Raw genomic sequence first — 21,079 nt, 5'->3', positions numbered from 1 at the left:
TAGGTTTATGAACAAGGCAAAGATGCTCGCTCTCACTATTTCTATTCAAGATAGTACTGGAAGTCCTAGTAAAAGGCATCTAAATAAGAAAGGAAGAAGTAAAATTTTCTTTGTTTGCAAGTGACATAATCTTAAATACAGAGAACTCTGAACACTCCATAAAAAACTGTTAGAACTAGTAAACCAATCAGCAAAGTTACAGAATAAAACTCAAAACATAAAAGTCGGTTTAGAAATTGTAAACAATAAACTATCTGAAAAAGAAATTAAGAAAATAATTCCTTTTACAATCACATCAAAAATAATAAAATATATAAAAATAAATGTAACCAAGGAGGTGAAATCTCATACACTGAAAACTACAAAACATTGATAAAAGAAATTAAAGAAGCCACAAACAAATGGAAAAACATTCTGTGTTCATGGATTAGAAGATTTAACGTTGTTAAAATGTGAATACTACGCAAAGTGATGTACAAAGTCAGTGAAATCCCTATTAAAATCCTAATGACGTTTTTTACAGAAATAGAAAAATCAATTCTAAAATTTATGTGGAATCAGAAAAGACCACAAATAGACAAATCAATCTTGACAAAGAAGAACAAAGCTGAAGGAATCACACTTCCTGACTTTAAAATACATTAAAAAGCTACAATAATTAAGAGTATGGTATTGGCATAAAAACAGACATAGATGAATGAAACAGAATAGAGAGTCCAGAAATAAACTCATGTATATGTAGTTAACTGTTCTTTGGCAAGGGTGCCAAAAATATACAATGGAGAATAGACAGCTTCTTTAACAAAACTGCTTTTCACTTGCAGAATAATGAAATACGAGCCTTATGCCATACCCAAGAATCAACTCAAAATTGTTTAAAGACTTAAACGTAAGTCTTGAAACTATAGAACTCCTGAAAGAAAACATAGGGTAAAATCTTCATGATACTGGTCTTGGCAATGATTACATAGATATGACACTAAAAGCACAGGCAACAAAAAGAAAAAATAAACAAATGGGAGTATATAAAGCTAAAACTTCTGCACAGCAACGGAAACAATCAACAGAGTGAAAAGGCAACCCACTGAATGAGAGTTAATACTTATAAATGATTTCTCTAATAAGGGGTTAATCTCTAAAATATGTAAGGAACTAATATAACTCAATACGAAAAAGTAAATAAGAAATAAAAATAAAAGTAAAAAACCCCTAATAACTTGGTTTAAAAATGGGCTAAAAACAAACATGAAAAAATGTTCAATATCACTAATTATCAGGGACATGCAAATTAAAACCACAATGAGATATCACCTTACTCCTGAAAGAATGGCCGTATTAAAAAGTCAAAAAATAATAGATATTGGTGTGGATGTGGTAAACAGGGGACACTCTTACACTGCTGGTGAAAATGTAAACTAGTACAACCACTATGAAAAACAGTATGGAGATTCCTTAAAGAACTACCATTCAATTCAGCAATCCCACTACTGGGTATCTACCCAAAGGAAAAGAAATCATTTATGAAAAAGACACATGCATACTTGTGTTTATAGCAGTGCAATTTGCAATTGCAAAAATAACCAACCAACTTATTGCCCAACTAATGAGTGGATAAAGAAAATGTGGTCGTTGTTAGACATTTGGGTTGGTTCCAACTCTTTGCTATTGTGAATAGTGCCGCAATAAACATACGTGTGCATGTGTCTTTATAGCAGCATGATTTATAGTCCTTTGGGTATATACCCAGTAATGGGATGGCTGGGTCAAATGGTATTTCTAGTTCTAGATCCCTGAGGGATCGCCACACTGACTTCCACAATGGTTGAACTAGTTTACAGTCCCACCAACAGTGTAGAAGTGTTCCTATTTCTCCACATCCTCTCCAGCACCTGTTGTTTCCTGATTTTTTAATGATGGCCATTCTAACCGGTGTGAAACTGGAAAACATCATTCTCAGTAAACTATCACAAGGACAAAAAACCAAACACCGCATGTTCTCACTCATAGGTGGGAATTGAACAATGAGAACTCATGGACACAGGAAGGGGAACATCACACTCTGGGGACTGTTATGGGGTTGGGAGAGGGGGGAGGGACAGCATTAGAAGATATACCTAATGCTAAATGACGAGTTAATGGGTGCAGGAAATCAACGTGGTACATGGATACATATGTAACAAACCTGCACATTGTGCACATGTACCCTAAAACCTAAAGTATAATAAAAAAAAAAGAAGAAAAAAAAATATGATGATAGTAAACTCACAAAAAAAAAAAGAAAAAAAGAAAATGTGGTATATATACATCATGGAATAGTACTCAGCCATGAAACAAAACAAAATAATGGCGTTTGCAGTGACCTGGATGGAGTTGGAGGGCCACTCTAAGTGAGGTAACTCAGGAATGGAAAACCAAATGTCTTACGTTCTCACTTATAAATAGGAGCTAAGCTATGAGGATGAAAAGGTATTAAAATGATATAATGGACTTAGAGGACTTGAGGGAAAGGGTGGGAAAGGGGTCAGGGATAAAAGACTACATATTGCATATAGTGTACACTGCTCGGGTGACAGGTGTACCAGAAATTTAGATATCACCACTAAAGAACTTATCCATATAACGAAAACCACCTGTACCTAAAAAAGTATTGAAATAAATAAATTTTAAAATAATAAAAATGAGCTAAGAAATTTAATAGAAATTTCCCTAAAAAGGCATGTAAATGCCTCTCAGGTATATGAAAAGATGCTTCACGTTGTTAACCATTAGGAAAATGCAAATAAAACCACAATGAGATATCACTTCACACCTGTCAGGATGGCTATTAACAAAACATAAAAGGCCAGTGTTAGTGAGAATATGCAGAAATTGAAACCCTTTCACATTGTTAGCGGGAATGCAAAATGGCACAGCTGTTATAGAAAACAACATGAATATTCTTCAAAACATTTAAAACAAAACTACCTATGGTCCAGCAATTCTATTTCTGGGTATTTATCCAAAAGGATAAGGAAATAATGACTTCAATAAGATATTAGCATCCATATGTTCATTGCAGCATTATTAACAATAGCCAAGATATGGACACAACCTAAATGTCCATCAACAGATGAATGGATGAAAAAAAGTGGTATATTCATGCAATAAAATACCATTTATTCTTAAAAAATAAGAAAGTTATGCAACATATGACAACATAGATGAAACTTGAGGACATTACGCTAAGCAAAATAAGCCAGTTATAGAAAGATACATGCTACATGATTCCACCTATATGAGGTAGACAAATTCATAAAATCAAAGAGTGGAATGCTAATTACCAGAGGCTGAGAAAAAAATTGAAGTTTTACTAATCATAAGGCATAAATTACAGTCAAGCAAGATGAAAACACTCGAGAGCGTTTCTATACAGCCTACAACATTGTACCTATAGTCAACAATAATATGTCATACACATATAAATGTATTAAGAGAGTAGATCTCATGTTCAGTGTTCTTGTCACAATAAAACAAATCAAAATGAACAAACTAACAATTCAATTAGAACATAGACAAAGACATTTCACTGAAGAAAATATACAGATGTCAAATAAACACATGACAAAAAATGTAAAACATCATTACCCACTAAGGAAAATACATATATGAACTACAATGAGATATCATTATGTATCTATGTGAATGGCTAAAATAAAAGTAGTGACAACACAGAATACTAGCAGGAATATAGAGAAACTGCATCATGTATGCATTGTTGTTAAGAGTGTAAAATGTTACAGCCATACAAACAGGAAAGAAATTTGGCTTTTCTTTTTTTTTTTTGGTCCAAAACTAAATAGGCAGATACCATATGGTTCAGTGATTGGGGTCCTGTACATGTATCCCAGAGAAACAGACTTATGTTTGCATTAAAATCTATGCATGAATATTTATAGTGGCTTTTCTCATAGTCATCAAAAAGTGGAAACAGCCCAGATGCCCCTCAACAGGTGAGTGGTTCAACTGTGATATACTTATACCACGACACTACTCAGCAATAAGGAGGAATAAACTATTGTTATACACAATAACCAGAATTAATCACCAGAGTATGGTGCTGAGTGAAAAGGTCAATCTTCAAAAGTTACATACTATATGATTTCATTTGTATAGCAACGTGGAAATGACAAACTTACAGAAATGTAGAACAGATTAGTGGTTGCCACAGTTTGAAGAGGCAGGAAGAGGAGGTGGCTATAAAAAAGCAACATCAGCGATCCGTGTGATGATGGTAGCCTTCTGAATCTTAACTGAATCTTGACAATGTCAATATCCCATTTATGATATACTGCTTTTCTGGATATTTCCATTAGAGAAAACTTGGTAAAAGACATGAGATCTGTCTATATTATTTCTTATAACTGCATGTGAATCTATAATTCTCAAAATAAAAAGTTCTGTTTTAATGCCTGTAATCCCAGCACTTTGGGAGGCCGAGGTGGGTGGATCATGAGGTCAGGAGATCGAAACCATCGTGGCTAACGTGGTGAAACCCCTTCTTTACTAAAAATACAAAAAAATTAGCCTGGCATGGTGGCAGGCACCTGTAGTCCCAGCTACTCGGGAGGCTGAGGCAGGAGAATGGCATGAACCCGGGAGGCAGAGCTTGCAGTGAGCCAAGATCACACCACTGCACTCCAGGCTGGGAGACAGAGTGAGACTCTGTCTGAAAAAAAAAAAAAAGAAAAGAAAAAAGAAAAAGTTCTGTTTTAAAGAAAGGGAAGTCTTTGAGAGCATTTGATATGAAGCCTTAAAATGCTTGAACATGTGCAGTGGGGTGCACATGCATGATCCAAAAGACTTACAAAGAAGAGGAGCTGATAATTTGAATTACATGTTGTATAGGTTTAAGCTATCTTTTGCAAGTCTAAGCCTTTCCTTATGTCATCACATTAAAGTGAATTAATCTCTACAAAGAGTTCTTGGTAAACTCCCAATTTTTAGGGTTACTAGGCACAGTTTCCAAACTCCTAATACATTATTGTTTTGTAATCACTCTCAAAAGCTGTCAAAATTTACATTAACTCAAGATCACACTGATTACTTGTTCATTTCTTTATAGAGAAACCCAATCCTGCATTTAAAAGGATGTCTATAAATTGTGGAACCATTTTGCCCAGTAAGCCCTTCTTTCTAAAATTATATTTTGTTGAAACTGCAGCCAATGTCCAGACATAAGAAGATTTTTTTCCAAATCAATGTAACATGAAAATTTAAGGGAATCCTTTCAAAATCTATAATCTACAAGGAATCTAACTTGTAAGGAAAGGTCTTTAACCATTATTTCTTTGACTCATAGATCACAGATTATGGAATTAAGATTTGAGTCCTGCCTTCACGCCTGATTGGTTCCATAATCTTGGGCAAGTCACTTACATGCTTGGACTTTAATTTTTCGTATTTAAAACTGTCAGGATTATTCGTATTTCCTTCATCTTCTTTCACCAGAAAAATGTCCTAATATTACAGGTAAAAACATTGACTACCCAAGAAAATAACCAAATTGAGGAGAAGAAAATTGATTCATTCTTCCTGTTCCTCACCTGAGTAGCAGCTAATGTATCTCCAGAATCTCCTCGGACAGCCATAGCATTCTTTTCATTGATCCAAGCTTCCTCTTCCTCAGCATTCTGCATGAATTGCAAGTATTCTAGGGATTCTTCCAACTTAAGTCCTCTATAACAAGGTGGCAAGCCCCAGTGAGAATAAGAACAAACTGGTAAGCAGTGGGAGTACAGTGGGGTGGCACAATCTCATTCAGGCAGACCAGCTTATTCTCACAAGGCAGCCATAGCCTCAACACAATATAATACATGCCTACTGCTGAGTGGTGAAGATCTGCTGTGAAATAGAGGAGACGCCTGCTTTAGAAGTTCATTTTGTGGCACCATCTACTATCTTAAGAAACTTTGTTGGAGGCAGGAAACCCACCCTAGCCAAAAAAAGGGAAATAATGACTTCAGTGTTGGAGAATATCAGCAGTGACACAATGTCTCTTTCTACTCTGAGCACTGCCTTCTTTCGTATATGATGAAGACACCACAAAGTGCCAGAATCTCCCTTTTAGCCCCCCAGGAAAAATGGAATTACAGACAGAAATTGTTATATTTGGCTATGTGTGTGATATGGTTTGGCTCCGTTTCCCCACCCAAATCTCATCTTGAACTATAATCCCTATGAATCAGGGGAGGGGCCTGGTGGGAGGTGATTGGATCATGGGGGCAGATTTCCTCCTTGCTGTTTTCACAATAGTGAGTGAGTTCTTGCAAGATCTGATGGTTTAAAAGTGTTTAGCACTCTCCCCGCCCCCGCCCGCTCCCTGCCTTGCTAAGATGTGCTTCTTTCTTTGTGTTCTGCCATGACTGTAAGTTTCCTGAGGCCTCCCAATCATGCTTCCTGTACATCCTATGAAACTGTGAGTGAATTAAACTTCTTTTCTTCATAAATACCCAGTCTCAGGTAGTTCTTTATATCAATGTGAGAACTGACTGATACATTGGGTATGTGGTTCAAATTGGCTATATGGCTATAGGGAACAATAATTATTCATCCTTACATTACTAAAGGCTGCATATAATATGAAAACTTGGAGATAAAGCAAAACAGATGTGTGGCTAATAACCTGATATGAAGGATAACACATGTAGGAAAACAATAATAAAAGACAGCTGCACGTAAATGCAGAAGGAGAGGTAGATTTAGAACGGAGGCAGTGATCATTGTGCCTGGGGTATATGGAGGAAAGCTTTGTGGTAGACTTGGCATTTGAGAAGGGACTTAAGGAGATAGGTAGTTGGGGTTAGTAGACAATGCTGAGCAGGCACTTAAGTATCCTCCCAACACCTGCCCAATATCCAAAATCCAGGAAGGGAACTAGGCCTTCTGTACCCCACTCACCGGGCCTTGGCCAACTCTTTGAGCTTCTCCCAGTGTTCAACAAACTGAACCAGCCGCAACTGGATCTCCTCTTGCCCCACAGCAGCCTTGTCTTTCAGCTTCTCTGCCATATCCAGCACATTCTGAAGAACAACCCCGATTCATGTTCCATTACCCCACAATCTCTCCCCATTTAGCCATAGTCCCTGAGCAAAGTATCTAGCCCATCCTACCTTCCAGATTATTTATAAACTCCACAGGACTTTGTGAGGGTCCTGAAAGTCCAGGGAGAATGATGAAAGCTGCAAGAAGATTTGCTATGCTAAACTTTCCCAAGTATTTTGCAAATGTATCAGTACTTGCACTAGTCTACTCTCCATAATCTGCTTTTTGGTCTATTCATGGTCACAGAGTGACCCTGCTCACAAGTCAGACCCAGAGTTGCCTTCTTCTCAGATGGCTAAAGTACAGTTTTCCCAGATGTCCCAACCTGCATCCCAATTGTCAATCACTCCCCAGGAGTGTTAAAAGTGCTCCTTCCAGGGAAGAGCATGGGTTCTTGTTCAGAACTCTTCTACTTATAGGAGGCTAAATGTGGAAGAGAAAAGAATATTTGTAAACTTTTTGACTAACTCTCTCTGACCTTGACATCCTACTTTCACATTTTGTAGCACCCTCTTATTTATCTGTAACACGAGGGGTTGCTATAAGATGATTTCTATATTTTCAGATCTGGTATTCTATTCCTACCTGGATGGCAGGCTCATGTGCCACCAGCTCCCCCTCTAGGCGTTTGTGCTTCTTCAGCAAGTTCTGAACGCCCTGAAGATCTCTCCCATAGTCCTGGGAGCTCACTCGTATCAACTTCTCCCTAAAATCAAGGAAGAAAACAGGAAGTTTGGAGTCTAGACATCTAAGGTCATCCTACAGCAATAGCTTTCTATGACTATGTGTGTGGCTGGTGGTGAAGGTGGTTGTAAATTCTGTAGTACCCTGTTGCCAATGACCAAAAATATAATTAGTGGAAGAGGCTTGCAGCAAAACTTCTGACTGAGCCAATACAAATTAAAGTAACATACTGATCTCCACCATAGGCACAACTGTAACAGCCTTTCCATTAGTCGCTTTGCCTGTCCACCTGTGTATCTTCTCTTTCTTGCTCAAGAATATACACTAATGTTTCCTATTTCAAAAAAAGTGAAAATTATATATGACCTCCACGGCTTTTGTTATTTTCACTTATTAATGTCAATAATAAATTCAGCTAGAATGGGTATAAAGAGCTGATTTCATAGGAGTCATGGCAGTTGGGATGCTTCCAAGTGTAAAATGTCTGAGCATCACCACGAAGCACAGTCGAAGACTACATGGACAAGATTATTCTATCTTATGGTCTTATCCAAAAAGGTTTTTAAAACATGTTATTTGTTGCCGTATGCACTGTGCTTCCCTCTAATTTATTGATTACTCATAATAATCAAGCAGCTTTGTAGAAGAGAAGCATGATGAGGCAGGTTAAATGGGAAGTAGGCAAAATACCGTAATTTGCTAAGATTTTCCCAATCATATTTTACAACAAAAATAGAATCAGTAATGAAACCATGGCAGATACTTTGTAATATTCTCTACTGAGTGTCCAATTCAGTGTCATATAAGATATACTGGGTATAGAATGACAAGGATCTGATCAGCTGTGTAAATGCCCAGGTGTCCCTGTGAGTATGGCATATCATTCTATGAACTATACAGCAAATGCAGATGGCTTCTTAGTTTTGTTCCTTTCATGTATGTTAACTGCTCCTCACTTCCTCCACACCTGTCTTTCTCTGGCTTGCATCCAGTAAGGGAATTTGGGAAAAATAAAACCAATGTTAATTTTAAGCTGAGGCAAACATGAAGTAATGCTATCTTCAAGAAACAATTACACATTTCATTTCAGCATAAATTGGAACAAGTTTGGTGGATTATCTACTCGCTTGGATTATCCACATATATTGAGCTGGTGGCACATACTCTATCCAGGATTCCTCATCATCTAGATCCTGGAAGAACTGGAACAAGGCATAGGCCTCTTTCAGTTTTTCATGGTGTGCAGCTGCCAAGTCTTGGACATTCAGGAAACGCTCATTGACACTGTCTTTTTTCTCCATAATCTGATCAACGTTGAAAGTCCCGCTGGAGAGCAAATCTGCAGCCAATGTATTCAGGTCCTTGAGTGCATCCTAGAAAGTCTCAAGATACTCAGTGAATAGCATAGTACAGGCATTACTCAGATCCCACACTAACAACAGCTGGTCTGGCTCAAAGATAGGGCCAAATGGATTGCTTTTAAAGATATGGAGTTTAATTATGTGTTATACATGTTCGCATATGTTCAGGTTGGAGAAGGGCCATATGTGGGAACAACAGAGGTAGCATGACTACATTACTCAAACTGTACGTTTAGCCTGTGTCCCGTTTCTCCTTCTGATGTTTTCAGTATTTGCCTGCTCTCCCCAACTAAAAAAGAAAATCAGCCGGGGGCGGTGGCTCATGCCTGCAATCCCAGCACTTTGGGAGGCCAAGGCGGGTGGATCAAGAGGTCAGGAGTTCAAGACCACCATGGCCAACATGGTGAAACCCCGTCTGTACTAAAAGTACAAAAATTAGCTGGGCATACTGGCATGTGCCTGTAATCCCAGCTACTTGGGAGGCTGAGGCAGGAGAATTGCTTGAACCAGTACCAAAAAAAAAAAGGAAAATCTTGGTGGGCAATCATTTGTTCCCATACAAGACTGTCTTATACTGACTTTGACAGCCACAGATTGATGATTTGATAGTACCAACTTTGGCAGCCACAGATTGATTGATTCAATATTCAACAAGAACTACTCTACGGGCAACATTCTTAGCTGCTCATTGAACACACCTATCTCTTCTGTGTCTACTCCTATTCTAACCCAGCCCCTTAGTGATGTCACAGGAAACATCACCAAGTCCCAAGGCCTTTGACTTCCTGCCTTTTCTATGTGTATCTGTATTATCAAGTAAAATGATAATTATAAAATTCTTTAGCATAAAATTAACAACTGTCAGCATTTTTATCACTGCTCTCAGGACAAATTTTTGGTTGCTATTAGGATGCAACTGGAATCCTTGACAGGATTTCCAAAGTGTATGTGTAGTTCAACTTCATTTCACATGCCCCCATCTGATTTTTTGTTTGTAATTCTTTAAAGTAAACTTCCACTTTCTTTCAAATACCGGATCAAATATATAGCTTAAAGATAATTGGCTTATATGTATGCATCAGTAAAAGATAAAAAAGATAGGTTTTAGGGTCCACTTTCTGGAATCTTAGAGTCTATAGTTTAGTGATAATTGATTATCAGTGACAGTTTTAATGTCTTCACAGCCCGTTAATTTTACCTAGTTAAAATGACTGCTGGTTGAGAACACTAAGAACAATTTTGCAAGGCTATGTTTTCAAATAGTCTCCTAAGATGGGAGGGAGAAAAGCCAGAAATATTTCTATTCTGCCCAGAGGAGAGGGATGCCAGCACTACTTACCTCTCGAGCCAGCATCTCAGTCTCCAATAGCTGATGCTTCTTGAGTAGGTTTCCTGCTGAAGCCAAGTCCCTGGCCTGATCTTTCATGGCCAGCAATGTCTCTGCCTGGAAATAGAGAAATAAGCAATAAAGCTGCCAGGTGAAACTGCCTTTAAGGAGAATAATATCAGCAGCTATGTCCCCAACCTTTTCCCAGGAAGGTTCAAGGAAATTGCCCATGTACAAATTCATTTGTCTGACAAGTGTGTATTAAACTCTTGTGCCTCTACTGTTTCCAGGTGCAATTACCTCTGAGAGCCAGAACTCAAAGTCCCGGATGCTTGTGTTGAACCTCTGTTGACGACTGGCCTCATTGAGCTTCTGCCCTTTGTCAGTTGTTCTCTCAAGCAGATGATCCCAATGTTCCTTCAGCTGTTCCAGTTGCTCCTAACCCAAGGATAGTGAGGAGTCATTACAGTCTTTAGGATCCTGGGCCCTGTGACTACTTAAGAGAATAATGTAGGAAGGTTGTGAAGGTAGGAACTAGCCAAAATTTGCTGATACTTGAATATCATACATTTCAAACCAGTTATACTTAATCTGGGAAAACAATAGGAGTTGTTGGACAAAAGAGAAAGTTTGAAAAAAGGGTCCTGTGTTGAGTAAAGAGACTGACACACAAATGCCAAAAAACTATTGGCAGAAGGGATAGAAAATGTAAAACAAGCATAGTAAGACTTTGGAATTAAGCCTAAAGCCTTCTTAAGAGTTCCAGGTACTGAGTATGATGGGAGTGATAAGGTCTGGGCATCACTCCTTTTCTCCTTCTTTGTGCAACAATCAGAGGGAAGACTGTTTTTCTGTGATATGGTCACAGAACATATTTTATATTTCTACTCATGGAACATTGAAAGAGTAAATGATTCCTCTTCATGTGCCTTTGTAGCCCAAAACTCATCCTGAGCTTTACCCTCATGGCCTCTTCATTGCCATCACAAGCGCTACGCTCAATCAGGGAGTTCCCCAGGTTGATGACGCCATCCACCTGGTCAGCTCGGCCATAGACTTCATTTGCAAAGGTCTGGTGTTTCAGGTATTTCCTCTGAAGGGAAAACAAAACAGAAATTATATTATCTTTTTATTTATGGAGACAAGATTACATAAATTATATTTAAAAGGAAGGGCTAATATTTCTATCATAACTGAGGTGATGGTGACTTCTGAAGAACCTGCTCCACATCAGACTCTGAAGCCTCTGAGAGCAGGCATGGTAGCTTCAACAGTGAGAAAGTGCTAAAGTATCAAGGGTGATGACTATCCAACCAACAAGCTCAGAATGGTGAAATTTTCCAAGGTTCCTATTTTGGACTTGCCTGAATGTTAGTGGGATCTTTGTAGGATTCATCACAGGCTGTGGGCAGCATCTCACTGATCCATTCTTCCAGCTCCTCAAGGTCTCGGTAGAGTTGTTTTAGGTCGGCATAGTCTCCAAGCTTTGTCCGCTCAGCAATCAGTTGTGCTTTGAGAGCCTTCCACCTAGAGGATGGAGCCAGATCACTCTATGCCCTCCTCCACCCTTCCCATGCTCTGATGCCATATCCATAAATCTTCCCATTTGCCAACATGCCTCTTTTCTTCTCATATAGTCTTATTATTTTCATTATAAAATGCAGTGCTAAAGCCAGTTAATTTCTAAGATATCTTTCATCTTTCACGTCTTTCATTCTATAAGTCTAAGAAAGTCTGCATAGGTGTCAAGATAGTTTGAGGCACCTAGAAATGACAGGAAGTCAGAGTATTCCCCCATCTCAATGCTAGCAAAGAGGTCAGTTTGCTACATCTTCCTGTAGCACATAAAACAATCACTCAGGCCTGACCTGTCTAGTACACATTGGAGCCGAGTAGCAATCTCTTCTTTGGCATAGTGTTCATCGGCAATGAGGCGCTCAGCAAAATGTTCTAGGTCAGTGATCTTCCCTTCCTAAATAAAGGAAAAGGAAAGAGCCCAGATGCCTGGAGATTAGGCCCTTGGTGCAATCCCAGACTCCCTCCTAGAAAAGAATAAAGATATTCTTTGTGGAGTCAGAAGATATACTCAGGGTCAAACAATAAATGCCTTACAAGGAGGCGGGTTTCAACTTAATAGGAGGAGAAACATCTAATAATGGGCTACTTGTGTGGTACTGAGTTCCCTAAAGAACAGACACTTCTCATGACCATTGTAGAGGGTGAATCCTGTATTGAGTGAGATGATGAAATGACTATTTCATCAATCCTAAAAGTCAGAGTTTAGAATGCTGGATTTAAAGTAAGAGAGTCCACTTCTGCCTGTGACTTGGGTGAAACAATGTCTGTCAAGTGTCAGGCTGCCCTGCCTGCCTCAGTTTTTCTGTAAGAAGCAAACAAGAATCAGGGCTGGGCACAGTGGCTCACTCCTGTAATCTCAGCACTTTGGGAGGCCGAGGTGGGTAGATCACTTGAGGTCAGGAGTTCGAGACCAGCCTGGCTACCATGGTGAAACCCCGTTTCTGCTAAAAGCACAAAAATTAGCTGGGCCTGGTGGTGAGTGTCTGTAATCCCAGCTACTCAGGAGGCTGAGGCAGGAGAATCACTTGAACCCGGGAGGCAGAGTTTGCAGTCAGCCAAGGTCATGCCACTGCACTCCAGCCTGGGTGACAGAATGAGACTCCATCTCAAAAAAAAAAAAAAAAAAACAAAGTAAATCAAAATGTTTGTAAATTATAAAACCAGACAAATGTATAGGATTTCTGTTATTATTACTATGGATTATTATTTTAACTCCTTTACTAGTCATTATTACCTGGGCAGTGATTGCTTTGTCCAAATCATCCCGTTTCTTCATTAAGGCCTCCAGACTGTCTAAGGAACCTTTGTCATCTGACCTCAGGGAATTCTCACGTGCCACCATCCAGCTCTCAACTTGATCACAGTTCCCTTGGAACATCTATGAGGAATTAAATGAGAGGGGTATGGTATAGTCCAGGTGGCGTGGAGGAAATGATGTTACACCTCTTTCATGATCGTGACACAAAGAGTTTTGCAAGGAGTACTTACCATCTTCCAAGAAACAGTCATGTGACAAATCTTAGCTGTACTGGAACTTTTCCTCTTTTCCAAACATGTACTTTATGTTTATGTATAAGCTACCTCCAATTCCTGGGGTGCTATTTCCTATTTCTTAAACCTTGTTAATACTGGCTGGTCATTTCCTTAAGACTCTGTGAAACGTTATCCTGAAGGGTAGCCTGTGACACAACTGCTCACTTCCCCCAGAAGCTTTAATCACTTTTTGTTCTTTAGCCTCAAAGCACTCGTACATTTTGTTTTATTAATAATAACCTCACTGTACTAGTAAAATCCACCTACATGTCTAATTTCACTATTTAAGAAATAGGAAACTATCTTACTAATCTTCACGGCACTCCGAGCCTCCACAGAGTAGAGTCTCAACAAAAATCAGCCAATCAATTCCTCAATCAATCAACAAATGATAATCAACCCACCTCATGCTCAGGACTGATCACCATCTTGTTTGGCTCTTCTAACAGGAAAGAGCAGAGAATATGACAATGATCGGTATAGAAATCATAGTACAATGCTAGGTAATTAAGAGATGAGCTCCCTTTGTGTTTATAACATGGAAAGTCTAGTGAACTGAGCCTGTAATGACCATATAAAATTGCATAGAAGAAACAGACTACTGAACCTGCCTAACAATTGGGAAATTTGCTGTACCTGCAACTCCAGGCACTGGTCTAGGATCTTCTTGCGTTGTTCCCAAGCCTTCTCCAAATCATCTCTCTCTAGCCTGACAGCTTGAAGCTTTTTGTCAATTTCAGGGCTAGCATAGTGCCCACTATCTATAAGTTCTGCACCGAAGTCCTCTAAGGCCTGGAAGGTGGGAGCCTCTGCCTCCATGTCAGCACGGTGCTCCTGTGGGAAAAAGGGGGAGGAAATCAGCGAGGCCAACTCCATTGGAAATTTTAAAATTAGTAGAGGCTTCAGATCAAGTGATCAGTGGCTATGGCTTTTGTAGTTTTACCTGATGTCTCTCCAGCAAGATCTCTATGCCAGTTAAGTCTTCAGCCAGCTCCTGTGATGATACCATGCCACCAATGCTGCTGATCCAATTCTGCAGATCCCTAGATAAATAGACACATTGGAATTGACAAGAAAATCTTGCAACTTGCTACAGTGCTGTTTGTCCTACAGTTTTCCATTCTCTAGAAAACATTTCCAGAATAACATTCTTTTATCTGGCTTTATATGCTTTACAGATCTTAGGTTTGCTGTTTTTATTATATCACCTAATGATAACAATCCCTTGTATTTGAAAGCCTCTTCACTTTTATTATCTTTTTCAATTCTTGCAGTAATCCTGCAGAGATTCTGGGAATTTTTTGTTTTCATTATGGAGATAAAGAAGTCAGCTTAGAAAAGATAATTAATTTGCCTATGTGATATAACTAAAAGCAGACATCTTCAATAGAACCTAGACCTCTGGAATCCTTGACTGTTATATATTTCATTACTTCTGTTGGTTACTGTTCCTTTTAAGTGGTTTCTAGGGCTTGAAGATACATCTTATTACAGAGTCTCAAAGAAATCATGTCTTTCCTCTTACTTTTATTCTCAAGAGAATCTAGCACATATTTTGGCCAACATACACATACACACACAGGCCTCCACACTGTTGATTAAATCAAGGTCTATTTCCCTACCCTTTTAGTAGTCAAGAAGTTAGACAAGCAAAACTAAGGTCTATCTTCTTAAAAGGCAAATTTTAACCATGCATTAACTTTAAAGCACATATGGTGGATAAATTAAGCATCTCATAAAGAATGTCATTACTCTTGTTTGCTCAATAGGAACCCTTAGCTCTAGGAAAGAGAGGTCTCTTCTTTTGTAAATTTATTTATTCAAGCAACTAAGTTTTATTGGGTGCTTACTAAGTTACAAACATTGTGAAAAAGGCATATCTGTGCCTTCTAGGAACTCATACTTCAGGTTAAGAATGGAAAAAAACAAAACAAAACAAAAAACAAACAAAAAACAGAGCATAGGCACTAATAGCTATTAAAAAACAAAACTGAAAGCAAAAGTATCATATGGGGTAAAAAAAGATATTAATGTTGCTCAGGGGTGGGAACACTACTTTGAAATACTGAGGAGTACAGCTTCATAAAGTGAAGGAAGCACCATTGGAATGGGTGTGGGTGCTATTTATTTAAACTGTGTCAAAAACTATAGCTTTCCAGTGCTGAATTGGGGAGGGGATTTCCAAGAGGAACTACAGTCATTTGCCAAAATTTGCCTCCTTTTTTCTTGAAAAGCATTGCATTGAGAACTACAACTTCCTGGACCCTCAACTCTGATACTCCTCCCAGCGGACTGACGTGATAGAGCCGAACGTGGAAACTGTTCCACAAACTATATGTTTGAGAGTTGAATTTTGGATTGTGATAATGTCTAGGCTTTAGTAAGATATTCACAGTTCTCTGGAATTTGGTCCCAATATTTTTAAGTTTATCTCTTACTACTTCTCCTTACTACCCCCTCCCCAAACATGTTCTTATGCTTATTCTTCTTTTCTCATGATTATGTCTTTGTTTGCACAGTTCAGTCTACATGAATTGTTTTCTCTTCTGTTAAAAGTTTGACTGATAAGGTGTAATAAAATGTTACTTTATCTACAGTGCATCATCTATTCTGCCCAACTCTGAATTCGCACTGCTGTTTGTTACAGTGTGTGTTTTGGGCCTCATTATGTTCTACCATAGTTATTTGTATTCAACAGAATACTGAATACAGTAGAAGACTGAATACTACTGTCTCTTCAGTAGAACAAAAAAGCTTCTACATTATAGAAGCTTACTTAATTGGCCTAGATGGCTTCATACTCTTTCAAACTTTGTATTTTATTGCTTCTAGTTTCAAACCTGAAATTTTTTATGCCTTGCAAGAGGTGAGACTTGAACTTAGTGGTGCTCTCCAAAACCAGCAGTGAACAGCATCTGTACCCAGACTGCTCCTAGACAGTTTACTTAGAGGCCAGACATGGAAATTACCCACCCCACTCTACCTGGCCTTGCTGAGGAACAGATAGAATTTCTGGGCCTCATTTAGGCTCTCCTTACGATCCTTTGTACGCCCCTGCAGGTCTTCCCAGGCCTCATTCAGCTCCATTTTCTGTCTCTGCAAGTCCTCAGTGGCATCTGGATGGGACTCACTGAGCCGCTCTGCTGTCTCCCCCAGTATGATCACCTGGGGAGGTACAATACCTCTGATAATCAGCTTAGAGACACACCTGAATCTTAGCAAAAGGAGAATCCTGAGTCCCAGTATTCAGCTCCTCAAATAGACATCAGTGATGTACAAGTATGTCATAATACTTTACAAAATAATATCAACCTTTTAGTCCACATAACTCCCTAAGGTAGTTACAATCGGCATTACCATACTTCTTTTTAAAAATAAGAGGGCTGTGGGGAAGAGTGGTTAAGTGACTCTGCTGGTTAGTGGCAACCTCAATTAGGAAACCCAAGGGTTTTGATTCTTCATGTGAGGAGATTCTTTTTGCTCTGCATGATAATGCCAAGCCTCTGAGTGTATCTGACAAGCTCCAGAGTACACTTTTGGGTTGAAACAGAATTAAACAACTCATTCAATTCCTTGCTAAGAGAAACATGCACCATACTCAGATATTGGCCTGATTATCCTGGGTATGGACATTTGCTATTTCTCCTGGGCTACTGGCCTCCCCCTAGCTGCCACAAGATCTGGTCACTTGTAACCCACCAAAGAGGCAAGGGGATATAGGGTGCTCACTCAGACAGCAGGAGTTTAACAAGTTTTTTCCCCATGTTAATGGTCATGGGGCATATCCTTTTCATGGTCTTGCATTAGGGACAGTGTACAAGAATAAATATGGCACAGGACAAAGAGAAATATAAGAATAAAAGACTGAAAAAGAGAACCAAAGAAGAGGGCATTGGTATAGGGCTAAATATAAAGTGGAAAGTGTTGGAAAAGCTTTGAAGGACCTGTCTCACCTTATCTCCCAGGGGTATGAGGTCCCTTTCAAAGCCCTCATGCCGTCGCTGAAGAGCCTGAACACTGAACAGATCTGAGCCAGGGTCTGCAGCACTGAGGGCCTGGCATTTCTTCTCAATCTGCTCCTTCGTGTCATCTGCTTCTCTGGTATACAAGAGAGTAGAGAGTTCAAAAGTAAGAATATATACCAGAGGCAGTCTAGTGGGGATCACAAGAAAGTTATCATCACTACCACTCACTACCCTCCCACCGCCCCCACCCCAACCAATTATCATCATTGTTTTTTATGTGCTAGAAACTTGGGCTCATTTAATCTTCACAACTCCAAGAAGCATAGTTACTATTACTATTCCCATTATATAGATCAGAAAACTGAGGACTAAAGAGGATAAGTATTTTCTCAAGATTATACCACTGCTGAATGGTGGAGCCTAAGCTTGAACCGGGCCTTCTGACAGCAGTCACATGCTTAACCATCATATTTCCATAGCTTTCTATCTTAAGCGTTCTACACACACAGACCTGTCTGAGTCTGTTTTCCCTTCCCTGCATCATCAAAAATGCATTTATACACAATGAAGGTGTTCGGTTTCTGTTTTGTTTGTTCGTTTACTTGTTTGTATGTGTCTTTGTGTTTCTTAGTTTGAAAATCAAACAAGAAAAATGTTGAATGAGCTGATAGTCAATGTGATGTCTGTTGCCCTGTACTGTCAGCTTCTAGTTCAGAAATGTAATTACTTAAACCTCTTGTTTCAACTTCAAGTTTCTTTCTTTCTGTTTTGATTTTAAAGATAGGGGTCTCACTCTGTTGCAACAATAGGCTGGAGTGCAATGGCGTGATCGAGGCTCACTGTAGCCTCGGCCTCCTGGCTCAAGTGATCCTCCCAGCTCAACCTCCCAAGTAGTTGGGACCATAGGTCTGTGCCACCACACTGGGCTAATTTTTCATTTTTTATTTTTTTGTAGAGACAATGTCTTGCTTTGTTGCCCAGGTTGGTCTACAACTCTCGGCCTAAAGCAATCCTCCTGCCTCGGCCACCCAAAGTGCTGGGATTACAGCTGTGAGCCACTGCACTCAGCCTAAGTTTTATTCATTTTCATGGAAACATATATAGACTACTAATTATGTTCCAAGGCCCAAGCCTAGGCTTTAGAAAATTGAAGCTAGTTGTCTGGGAGTATCCTGTTTGCGAAGTGAGAATTATACTACTAAAAAACCTAATTTTCTATTGGCACATTGTCTCCATCTCAGGAAGAAAGATTATACCATGGTTCCACCATAGTAATAGACTTAGAAGTTTAGTGAGTGGGTTTTAAAGCAGCACTGCTTTTCAGAGTTATAATTATTACCTGTGAAACACTTCAACAGCATGGGCACTGCCCAGCAGCTGCCGCTGTTCATCTGCAAGCCTCTGCAAGGAACCCCAGCGGGCATTCAATTCCTAAAAGGGCAAAAACATCAGACTTGAGACAGAGAACTAACTCACATGGATCAGTGGCGTCTGCATACCAGACAAGATTTAAACCATAGTTGTTTTTATGTTATTTTCTTCAGAAATTGCATAGCTTTGCTTCTTTCTTGGACAGCTTGAGCTTTGGCCTCATTTTTGCCAGTGCAGCAGAGAAAGTGATTTCTTCCCAAACTGGTGTTAAAGGGTGAAACCATCAACTCTGGAGCAGTAATAAGTACTTGCTATTACAAAGACTACACTGTAAACTCCAAAAAAATGAGTGGAAAGTGTTGCCTTGGTAGTTAGAAGTGATCACATTTCTCTAAGACAAACAATTCTGTATCCTGAACTGAATAAACCAGGTAGCCTCTTAAAGCCCTACTTTCTATAGGGTGTAAGTACGTTGTTCCCCTTCATATTTCTTCACCTTCTTATCCCATAACAACCACTACAAAAACAGGCAGAAAACTCATCCTCACTGACTTATGGCAATCCAGAGAACTAGACTGAACATTTATTAATGTTCATTAGATCTTTTATGGAGTCATAGATCCAGATCCGAATAAGGTCAAGAATGGCCTCTCCTCTATCTCTACTGACCTATATTCTCCTTCTTCAGCACGTTGATCAGAACCTGTGTCTTCCAGTAAACTTTCTTGATCAACCTCTTCCCACTATCATAGCTTCTTTATCTGCACTGTCTTTGCATTCATGTAATTGAGAATTTCTTGTGTGTGTGACAGTGAAAGGGAGGTGAGTATGTGTTGTAATTTAAGAATTTTAGGTCAGTTCAAATGTATATATTCCAAAATTGCAATTGAAATTCAATTATATTATTGGGTGGACACGTAAGGAAAAACCTTTACATTTAATTTGGTATAGCCTGGTACAGAAGATTAAGAGGAGGTTTGAATATTGTAATTTGGATATTGTGCTATCCAATATTTGCTTTTCAGATATAGAAACTGAGGTTTTTGGAAATGAAGAGACTTGTCTGAGGACACACAGTCAGACAAGACTACAGCTATGACGTAAATCTAATTTACCTAATGTCCAGTGTAATATTATCTAAACCTCCTAATTCTGCCTCTTAAAGCTACATCTTAATTTCTCCTACCAATACTTTTGTCTCCTTTCCCACCCCATCCATGAAATGACATATGTGAGGGCATGGAGGACACTCAATATATGTTAACAAATGAGCCTGCTTTAATTAAGTTAATTTAGACAACAAAAATACAGGGACTATTTGGGCTATTGTCTTTGGCCTTTCCTGTAGCTAATTCCATACTGCTGTTACCTTCTGCATGTTCTAGTGGATCTGCGGACTATAAAGTTCCATGTTGAAGTGAAATGAGAACTCCCAAAGCCCAACTTGGTAGTGAGGAGGAATGGAGGGAGCCTTAGTTACCTGCCGGATTTGAGCTCCTTCTGGTGTTAGAAGTCCTTCAAATAGTAGATCATCAGCTACCTTGTTGATATCCCTTAGCCGAGGCTCATTGGTCTTCAAATCCTGAATGGGAAAATTCATCCAAAGCAGTGTAAATCCCCTCATCAAGAATCTACCATACTTACCTGTCCATCTCTGCCCCTACTTGGCTAAATAGCAAAACATTGTTAACATCACCGTAATACACACCAAGCTCCTCTCCTGCAATCCACCACTGAGAAGAGTATCCTTAAAGATCTTGACACCTAGTGGCTGTCCAAAACTTGTCAAGATAACTATTATTTATCTGCAGTATGAAGCATAGCCATTTTTCTAGATTTCTTAAAATCTCCCCTGGATTAAGTTATACCATTAGAAGGATTGATACCTGAGCTGTGTAACATCCTTTTCTACCAGTACAAACTCCAGCTTTAAAGGTTTCTTTAACTGAGTTATTATCTGCCTATATTATGAGATATTGTAAGAAACAGCTCTAGGGAGTGCTGTCTCTCTCTCTCTCTCTCTCTGTGTGTATGTGTGTGTGTGTATGTGTATGTTTTAAATCCCATGTGGAAGATATGAAAAGAAAAAGAAAGAAAAGAAGGAATGTACACTCACTGCTAGTTAAGATAATGGAAAAAATCTAAGGGAAGGAAGAATGTTGAAAGGGTTTTAGGTAGGC

General features: G+C 39.0%; 1 protein-coding gene across 1 annotated transcript in view; it reads right to left on the bottom strand.

Annotated features, from left to right (window-relative positions):
• Positions 1-21,079, bottom strand: part of SPTA1 (spectrin alpha, erythrocytic 1) — a 76,265-nt gene that overhangs the window by 20,495 nt on the left and 34,691 nt on the right. The window contains exons 24-39 of the mRNA XM_032151897.1: positions 20,380-20,481; positions 18,868-18,959; positions 17,517-17,661; positions 16,547-16,728; positions 14,507-14,606; positions 14,200-14,397; positions 13,265-13,408; positions 12,321-12,424; positions 11,817-11,979; positions 11,414-11,545; positions 10,753-10,890; positions 10,465-10,569; positions 8,929-9,137; positions 7,666-7,786; positions 6,937-7,058; positions 5,583-5,715 (exon numbers count right to left, since the gene is read on the bottom strand). Coding sequence (XP_032007788.1) covers positions 5,583-5,715; positions 6,937-7,058; positions 7,666-7,786; positions 8,929-9,137; positions 10,465-10,569; positions 10,753-10,890; positions 11,414-11,545; positions 11,817-11,979; positions 12,321-12,424; positions 13,265-13,408; positions 14,200-14,397; positions 14,507-14,606; positions 16,547-16,728; positions 17,517-17,661; positions 18,868-18,959; positions 20,380-20,481 — 2,190 coding nt within the window. The remainder of the gene's footprint in view (positions 1-5,582; positions 5,716-6,936; positions 7,059-7,665; positions 7,787-8,928; positions 9,138-10,464; positions 10,570-10,752; positions 10,891-11,413; positions 11,546-11,816; positions 11,980-12,320; positions 12,425-13,264; positions 13,409-14,199; positions 14,398-14,506; positions 14,607-16,546; positions 16,729-17,516; positions 17,662-18,867; positions 18,960-20,379; positions 20,482-21,079) is intronic.

The sequence above is a fragment of the Hylobates moloch genome, unplaced genomic scaffold (genome assembly GCF_009828535.3).
Source record: "Hylobates moloch isolate HMO894 unplaced genomic scaffold, HMol_V3 SCAFFOLD_5, whole genome shotgun sequence".
Lineage (NCBI taxonomy): Eukaryota > Metazoa > Chordata > Mammalia > Primates > Hylobatidae > Hylobates > Hylobates moloch.
The sequence above is the reverse complement of the archived record's forward strand: the minus strand, read 5'-3'. Positions and strand labels throughout refer to the sequence as shown.